A 9,275-nucleotide genomic window follows, 5' to 3' on the forward strand; every position below is an offset into this window, starting at 1 on the left:
CTGCGGGGCCCCCGGCCCCGCGGTGGCGGCAGCACCGGGAGGCGGGCGGCGCCCCCCAGCCCTTCCCGACCCCCGGCGCAGGGCCGCTGGCTCTGGGGTCGCTGGAGCTGCTGCTCTCGTCGGGGCTGCTTGCCGAGAGCCTAGAGGGTGAGYGCGGCTCCCTCTCCCCTGCCCCGGGTGCCGGGCCAGGCCCCGCTCACCCCAGTTCGCCACCCGTGGTCTCCCACGGGGGCCCACACTGCGCAGGGTGCCCGCCTGACCCGCCGGGAGCAGCCCCGAGGGGGCAGCCGACACGCCAGGCCCCCCCAGCCTGTCTGCACCAGGGGAGAGGGAGTGCTGCTGCACCTCTCAGCACTTAATAGTCTCACTCTGTGAGATAAGTGCTTTGCAGTCTCCTGAAAGTGAATCCCTAGGCTCAGCATGTTAATGGGCTTTCATATTTCCCTTGGCAGTTCAGCGGTGTTCACTGAGTGCACTGGCACAGGAAGCAGGAAGAGCGCAGTGGGCAGAGGAGTGCACTAAGTTGCACTGCCTGGCCAGCCCTTCTCGTTCCCTTACTTTCCACCTCCCTTGAATGGCAGGAAACAGAAACTTGGAGGATGTGAACAGTGGAGTYCAAAAGTGATTGTCTTTCCCTAAAAGTTTACAAGGGAAGCTTKATCTTCTAGTTCAAGCTATAAGTGAGCTTGTTTTGGACACTGCTGGCCTTCATCCATCTTCTAACACCGATAACCACGTGTCAGTACAGTTCAGAAAGGCAAGAGGGTGCCCTGGGCTTAGCTCACTTTGGCATTGGCAATGTGGGACTGGACAGACAAGAAACATGAAGAAGGGCTGCGTCATACGGCTTTGGATCACATATTTGCCTTCTAGGTCTTACGGCATGRCTATGGACTCAGTTGGGAAATGCAAGGGTTGTACCTTGTCACAAAATCATTTTATTCTGAATAAAGGCATGAAATTAAAAATATCTTCATCCATCATGCAGTGCTTCCTCCCAAAAGTGCAAAGAGCCAGCCAGCAAGAAGTCCACAATTTTTGTGAGGGCCAGAGACAGTGCCAATCTCCTGAGGGCAACCARGATGGCCCAGCAGGAAAAATCCCACTGGGCCTTTTGCAGTTTTCAGAGGRCTGGGAGGGTGGCAGGGGAGGAACATCAGGAGCGGGTGGCAGGGGAGAGCATTTCGCTGAGTGAGCCTCAACTCCTGTCCGTGGGGACTTGTGCTCTCCAGCTTGGCCCCAGCTGCCCCACTGTAATGCCCAGCTACAGGCAGTAGTTCAGAGCAGAGCTGTTTGCTTTTCTGCAGAGGCCCTGATAGGACACATCTCCAGGACGGCAGCCACGAGGGCAGACTGCCGTTTCCTGATATTTGGGTGATCCAGGGGCATGTATACCTTGTGTTTTTTCTCCTGCATCCCAGCATTCAGTAAAACAGCTATTGCAGAGCAAAGGATGGCTATCCAGATTAGTGCTTTAAATTACTAAGGACGCAGAGTCTTCACAGCAGTAGCTTTAAGCCCAAAGAGCTAGAGCTAGATGTGCTCTAGACACAGACTTGTTCACATGTGTGTGGTAGCATATGGGCTGTGCTATCAGTGATGCACCAATGACAGGATATCAGCTACATTTCCTCATGCTGAGGATGCAGGTATAAATTAGAAAAACAGAAGTTTAAGTATGAACTTAGATCAAATACTCTTTGTAAGAAATTTAAATTTTGAGGGAGAAGTTAAATTCTATGTGATATAAAAGTTGTGCAATGCACTCATAGAAAGCAGCAAAGTTTGGAAAATGTCATTTTCTAACGAAACAGAAGCCTGGGAACATCAGGCTCTTTAGCAAAGAAAGCCTGTCCTCTCAGTAAAGCATCTGCCCTCCTCCCTCTTCCCTGTTGTAAAAACTACTGCCAATAGCAAAATMAACAGCACTGGCTCAGGAGGACTGCTGCTGCATACTTGATTCTTGTGCTTGCACAACACAACTGGTGTAATTATATCTAAAGATGTATTTTAAACTCTGAAACAAGAGTTGGCTATGTTAATGCTAACACAGGATCTTTCCACTCAGCCAGCTGGGTTTGTTACCAGGTTTCCCATTCATTACCTTTTCTATTTGTTTTTGCAGGACAGTTCAAAGATGGTGAAAGCAGAAATTCAATGTTGAACATAGATGAATTGTTTTCTGTTGCTGCTCCATCTTTTTTTTTTTTTCTGGTGAGAAGGGGGCAGATTTTTTACACTTTTGAATTTTATTGTGTTTAGACTTAAATGTCTAAGTCCCGATGAGACTAAGTTCAGCAATTGCAATTATTTGTTATTGCTATTTTGTTTCATTTTGTTTTTTGCAAAACGGTTAATGGAAGGAAGTTTCTGGAAATCCAAGCAGGAAGAAGTGCATTAAAAAGAAGTGTGGGAGAAAAATGATGGCCAGAGAAGGGAATTTGGCAAAGGGATGGGAGGTCAGAGCAGTGCAGTGATGGCACGAGCCAGGGAAACTGCTGGGGCAGAAACCCTTGTGGGAATGATGGACCAAGCCAGCTACAGTGCTACCACACTTTTGGAAACACGTGGGTCATTGCAAACCCCATGAGAACAGCAATGAAATTAGGACATAAGGAAGGAATAAGTCCAGCTGAAAAAGTCCCACCCCTGCTGAGCGTGACACCAGCACTGGGCAGAGGCTGCCTGAGCATGCCGCCCCACCGCGAAGAGGAGCTGGGACCACTTGGGTTATATTACCGTTCGCCGGAGCAAACCTCCCGTAACTGCCCTGATGACCCACACGCAGGAGAGTCAGCAGATTCCTCTCCAGCTCTCAGAAAAACAACGTGAAATGTCTGGCAGCGGGCATGATGGGCATCCTGAAGAGAGATTACCAGATACTTGCAGTATAAGTGGTGGCCCTGATACACAGGCAAATCATCAAAAGCCACTTGGACAAAGGCTGTCAGAGAAGAGGGAGAAGCTGGGACCTGTGCTCTCCCAGTGCATGGGATTAAATACAAAGATCCTCCACATGAATGCAAAGAAGAGGAAAGTCCCTCTCCTTCTGTAAAGATTTTCCTGTAAGAGTGATTTCCACACAGGCCCTATCTCAGGTCATTCTCTGTGTCCTGTCCCATGGCTGTGAATTTGATAGGATAGAAAAATTACGGATTTTGGTCACCTAGTGGTATCAAGGTAAGCCACGCTGCAGCACACACAGCAGAGATGTCACAGGGTTCACAGCCAGAACCCCTGCCTTGGCCCAGCCCTTCTTGCTGTGAAGGATCCCCAAAGGTGGCCCAGGCTCCTAGGGGCAGAGGGCAGTGTGGGGCACTCTACCCGCTCCCAAAGCATCTGCTGTCGCGAGAGAAGCTGCACATTGGTAAATAAAGCAAAAATGAACCCAAACACTTGAATTGTGCATTCAGGAGTATTTTTTCCTTGAAGACCTCCATCCTGSCCCATGATAGAGGCCAAGCTAAATTCCTTCAGCTTTGTGGTTGTGGTGATTGTAGCGGAGCCTCTCTGGGGTTGTCCCAGAGCAGTACAGGTTGCTCCCAGGCTGTGAGCTCTGGAGGAGCAAGACAGAGGCCCACCTCCAGCTCCTGTGCAGCCGGTGGGGCAGCACGTGGTCTGCAGAGGCCTGGATGGGAAGTGTACAGAGACCTCGCTACCCCCAGGGTCTCTTTTTGCATCTCAGTCTTTGTGACCAAAGGGGCTCCATCACGTCCTCCCAGCTGGAAGCCGCGTTATCCCATGCCACTCTGGCTCTGGGACGGGGCTCTGCCACTGCTGGCTGTGGTTTCTCGTCGAGTCCCAGCTGGCTCAGGCTCGAGCTGAAGTAGGAGGAACTGCTGTCGAATGAAAAGTGCACATTGCGTGATTGATGAACTCTTAATAGATCCAGTCCCCCTCCCTCCCCCGCCAGTCCCACTCCCGGCAAGCACCACAGTGTGCCCACTGCAATTGCTCACTTGGGAAGGAAAAGCTGTTGCCTGCTCCCTGATTAACTTGCTGTTCAGWCCCCAGAAAGTGGCTGGGCCGATGGAGCTCTCGTCAAGCCCGTCTCATCCTTTTAAAACCAGAGGTGGCTTCTTCATAAATATATGATATCACCTGGTGCCCAGCCAGCCCGCAAGGCTGCTCGCCGCCCCGGCAGCCCCGGCCCTTTGTGCAGCCCGCCTGGCTGGGGCTTTTGTTCGCAGGCGGGTCTGCGGAGGCGCCGCGGCCGGGCGCCTGGGCCTCCTCGGCGCGCAGCACGCTGCGCCGGCGCGGGCTCCCTTTGTGTCCCGGCCYGCTGGGCACGCACTGGAGTCTGGCGGGGAAAGGGACGGCGTCCCAACCGGCGGCTCCTTCCCCAGCAGATGGCTGAGGGCCCTCAAGGCACTCCGAATTTGTGCAAGGAACTGGGGCAAGCTCCCAGGGAGCCAGAGCCAGCTTGAGGCTGCCAGGCAGGATTCACCCTATTGCTCCATCCTCTTTGCCCCTCCTTTTCCCCCCAGCCTGGCCCTTCCTGCAGGCTGTGCTTAGGGCTTCCCACGGGGCTGGTGGGTGCAGAGAGCCTGGAGTTGGTCCTGCCTTCACATCATTCCTTGCAATGGAGCTCCAGGGACCCTCCTTGGTCCCTAGGAGAGTCAGCACTGGACTGACCTCCCCTTCCCTTCTCGGTCAGCCTCCCCCCATCTGCCCTTGTCCCCTGGGCGCATGGCCAGCTCCCTCCTCATCCACACAGACAGGGTTGCCCCCAGCCCTGGGTGACTTGGGGATGGTCCTACGGTGGCAGCTGCACAGGGTGCCCCAAATCCCCTCCCCAGTGTGCCCAGGGCTCAAGGCTGCTCAGGCCTGCACTAACTGCATGGTGCTGACACCAAGCCCTGGCTCTCTTCGGTGGTGGGGAGACTGCTGCTGTCCTGTGAGATGGTGGGCTGCCGCAAGGACCAGCCTGACCAGCTGTGCTCTGAAGCCAGACAAGCCAAGCAGGAGAACCAGCACGTCCTCTCTGCAGCCAGGCGCAGGCTGTCGCACAGCCCCCGGAGCCCCTCTCCCAGGGCAGCCAGCAGCTCCCACATCCCAGGCCCCAGCAAAGCTCCAGTGCRGAGGCCCTGGCTCCATGACCCTGTCATAGGGCGGCCAGAGGGAGCAGGGAGGAGAGAGGGTGCTGTGGCTCCTACCTGCAAATAACGGCATGGCTGGGATGAGCCCCGGCCCTGGCCTCGGCTGATGAGTTGTGTTTTAAGCGAGTGACTGGAGTTCAGARCATCAGATGCTGTTGCAAAGGAGTTGAGTTGCTACTGAGCGTGAAAGGGGGTTGCTTATAATTTATGAGTTTTAAATGATGGGCCAAAAAAAAGGTCTGGCTTGTGCCAATGTGTCTCTCTCTTCTAGATTGCTGATGCTTGTACAAACATTGTAAAAGTGCCAGAGATCTGGCTAAAGTAGCATTACGACTAATAATTAGGTTATCATTGTGGACTTCTATCACGTTACAAATGAGACACCTCTGCCAGATTCACGGAGAAGAAAGTGAATTTATTTACAACACAGTCCCCACACACACACACTCCTCCTCCTCCCCCACTGGAAACCAGCTCTGCAAACCCCTCTCTGCAATATGAAAATAACACAGGCCAGCGTACCTCAGTAACACTGTTTCTGTAGTCTGGTGATTTCTCTGAACTCCCCCTTCTTCCTCAGATCTGGGGAAGGGCTGTTTATAAATGGCTTTTTCTTTCTTAACGGATTTTATGAAGGACTAATAGAGTAAGTCAGAGCAGACACTATTTGAAGAATAGCCTACACAACGATAAGGTGAGAAACACTTGGGAAAAACACATTCGGTTACACTGTGGAAGGCTTTACAGAAATGCTAGTATCTTGGCATTTTGCATTTGGAAGCAAATGATGTGAAATATATCATGTTTTGAAGAACGCACAAAAAAATCTACATGGAATGTTTCAGTCATGGGTACACTGGTTACAGAAGATTTTGGAGACACAATCATATATATATATATATGTTTATGGAGAATTATATAATTCATAAGTAGTTCTTAGCCTTACTTTTTATGTTGTTTGTGTATTCTGTTTTTTCCTAGATGAAGAAGAAACAACCTGTGCAAAAATTTCCATAAAAAGCAATTTTAGGTCTCAAAATGGTTAAAATATGCCTTCAATCAAAGTTGTTTATTCTGTTCTGTTTTGTTTACAGATCTACAACACATATATCCAAATTTGCTTGGGTAAAAGTGAAGTTTAACAAAAGGTACACTTCTCAACTTAAAACAACGTTGTTTAAATTGCACGGGGAGGGGGAGGGGGGACTAAATAATATTTTGAATCGTTCCTGTCCAGCCGAACACAAACAGCAGAAGGGAGGAAAGCAAGGGGAAGGGGGGCAAAGAAGAAGAAGAAAAGAAAGAAAGAAAGAAAACTTGTCTGCGTTGACCAGAATTGGAGGAGTTAAACTATTTCTCACAACAGGAATTCCAGGTCTTGTCATCAGAGGACGGAGTAGGAGTTGCAGTGTTTGCTAAACTAGAAAGTGATGCCTCAGATGGTTTTGTGGAGAGAACACAGATCTGATTAATCTTTAACTCAATGCTGTTTAAAAGAGATAAGAATAGTGTTCTCGGACCATTAGGAATAGATTTTAATGCCAACATTTGCAAAAGAAGAAGAAGAAGAAGAAGGTCTGGTAAATCCGGTGAGGGATTCAACACAGCTGCGTAACTGAGAGGAGGAAACACGATGTTTCAGCGCATCCTGGATTTTTTTTTTWTATTATTTTCATTCTTTCTCTTTTTTCTCTTTTTTTCTTTTCTCCCGCGAGTTTTTTCTTTAGACCCCGGCTCCGGGCGGGCCGCGGGGCCGGGCGGAAGCAGCGCGGCCGCGGGAGCGCCCGGCGCCGCCGCCGCCTCCCCGCACCCGCCTTCGCGCTCCCTTCCCGCCCCGCGTATCTGATTGTCAATTCTCGTTCAAAGTTTATTTTTATGAAAAGCAAGAGGAAAAGCTTGGGCTTCCAAAGATGTCTAAAAATTTGATTTATGGTCAGTATAAAGACAACAGTATAAATAACAAAGGAGACGGCAGCTGCTGCACGGATTGCTATGGAGACCCTAATGAAATTAGCACTATTAGAGGGTTTCTAATTTTTTTGCACTCTAAGCTTCTAATTTCTTTCCTATTTCAGATAGCCAGAATGTACTAAAAAGAAAATAGCCCACCGAAATAATGCGTGCAATAGATACCTAGTCAATAAATAAATGCTAACCTCACCGAGGTTTTTGTAAGCAGGATTTGATCGGAAACAAGATGGCCAAGCGACCCGCTTTGTGCATCGCTTTCTCAAAGCGGTTGCGCTTCCAACTAAAAGGTGGCTTCCTACAACCAAAGGAGCTACCAACCAGCCTAAGAAGGCGTTCAAATGGTACCAGACGATTTGAAATAAATACTTTAAAAATATTTTCAGCTTTTTAAAAAGTGTAACGGCTCTTTGTGTGATGCCACAGTTTGTTTTACTCTATTAATGACTTACAACTTGCTGTCTTAATTAATCCTTACATAAACTACAAACACCAGCCACTGTTACAACTGTTCAAGACTACTCTCTCAACTAGCTCAGACCGAATATACTAAATAGGTGAAATGTAAGTCACCATGGACCTGAATCGATCTCCCAAAGTATTGGTGAATAAATTGTACAAATATCCACATAAATACATTAAGACGAGGATAAATAATCAGTGATACAAAAATGTCTCGCTTAAAATAATAAATACATATCATTTAGTCCGCTGCAATCTTTACATTACGGAAGAATTCATAAATTAACTTTTCTGAAATAAGCTTATATGCAGGCAAGTTCCCACCGCTCACAACTGGTCTAAAACACCTCAGCATGACGCGCTGCTAATACTAATTGATCTATAAGACTTACCTTCAAGTACATAATTACCAGATTATTAGTCCCTTGGTTTGCAGTATATTGCACTGTCATGCTTAAAACAGCTAGAAAAAGAAAAGCTCCTTTTCATGGACCTACTTAGAGTTGCAACCCAAAAAAATAATAATAATAAAAGGAAAAAAAAAAGAGGATGTAGCTGTTAGGGGAGACAAATCCGCTAATACTGTTGGCACTCGAGAGCAAAGTAACACTGTCACGTCAGAAAAGTGAGGTAATTCGGAGGTGCGCCCGTTTCGCTCGCTCTCAGTCCGCCCCAGCCCGCTACAGATGCGTGAGCTTGGGCGCGTCCTGGATGCGTCCCTGAGACGTGTGGTGCGACGTGAGATCTGTGTAGGTGGGGTGGGGGTCGCAAGGTCCGTGGTGGTGCCCGCCGGGCAGCTGCGCCGCGCAGCTGTAGTCCACGCTGGCGGACGAGGGGTGCGAGAGGTGCCCCAGGTTGAACATGGGCCCCGAGGCCGGCATCGAGTCCACGAAGTTGCCCCCGACGTAGACGGGGCTGCCCTGCAGGCTGGCGCCGGCGAAGCCGCCGCTGCTCTGCATGGCGTGGGGCTCGTACTCCGCGCCCGCGTAGCGCTTCTGCTGCGGCAGGCAGCTGCTGAGCGGCGCCGTGTAGGCGGCCAGCCCGTACATGCTCTGCTGGGACTTGGCGAAGGAGGTGGGCGAGGGGGTGTCGTAGCTAAGGCTGTTGACGCTGGGGAGCTGGCTGGAGTAGCCGACGTGGTTTGGGCCGCTCAGGGGGGGGCTCCGGTCTGGGGACTGTCCTACGGGGGAGTGCATGATCCCTTTGGCTTTCTGGTCTTTTTTGTACTTCATCCGGCGGTTCTGAAACCAGATCTTGATCTGCCGCTCGGTCAGGTTGAGCAGGTTGGCCATCTCCACCCGGCGCGGCCGGCACAGGTAGCGGTTGAAGTGAAACTCCTTCTCCAGCTCCACCAGCTGCGCGCTGGTGTAGGCGGTGCGCACCCGCTTGGAGGCCGGCCCGGGGGGGCTCTTGTCCTCGCAGCTCTCTCCTGCGGGGGAAGAGGCACAACGAGCCGTTGGTCCCTCCCGAAAGCCCCCGAGACCCCCGAGAGCCCGCGGCCGGCAGGCAGCGCGGGGGCCCGGCGGGGGCCGCCCGCCCCGCCCTGCGTGCCCCCTCTGGGGGGGCTCCCGTCCGAGCGCCCCCCTCTGCCCGCCCCGATGGGGGGCCGCATGCTGCCGCCGCTGGGCTAGCGGTGGGAGAGGACGGGCCCCCTAACCTGCCCCCCGAGCCCCGAAGGGGGGGGGGCGGCTCCCGCCGGCCAAGGCCGGGGGCTGCCGCAGCTGCGGGGGGAGGTGGGGGGCGAGC

The 9,275-nt window shown here is 51.6% G+C and overlaps 1 protein-coding gene across 1 annotated transcript; it reads right to left on the reverse strand.

Moving 5' to 3' along the window:
- Nucleotides 1–8,126: 8,126 nt before the first annotated feature.
- On the reverse strand, nucleotides 8,127–8,920 carry HOXD3 (homeobox D3). Its single transcript, XM_085322544.1, has one exon. It carries the CDS (start codon nucleotides 8,819–8,821, stop codon nucleotides 8,210–8,212), a length of 612 nt encoding a protein of 203 aa, XP_085178670.1. The 5' UTR covers nucleotides 8,822–8,920; the 3' UTR covers nucleotides 8,127–8,209.
- Nucleotides 8,921–9,275: the final 355 nt, after the last annotated feature.

This window comes from Rhea americana, unplaced genomic scaffold, assembly GCF_003343005.1.
Source record: "Rhea americana isolate MKP2758 unplaced genomic scaffold, rheAme1 scaffold_12, whole genome shotgun sequence".
In the NCBI taxonomy this organism is placed as follows: Eukaryota; Metazoa; Chordata; class Aves; order Rheiformes; family Rheidae; genus Rhea; species Rhea americana.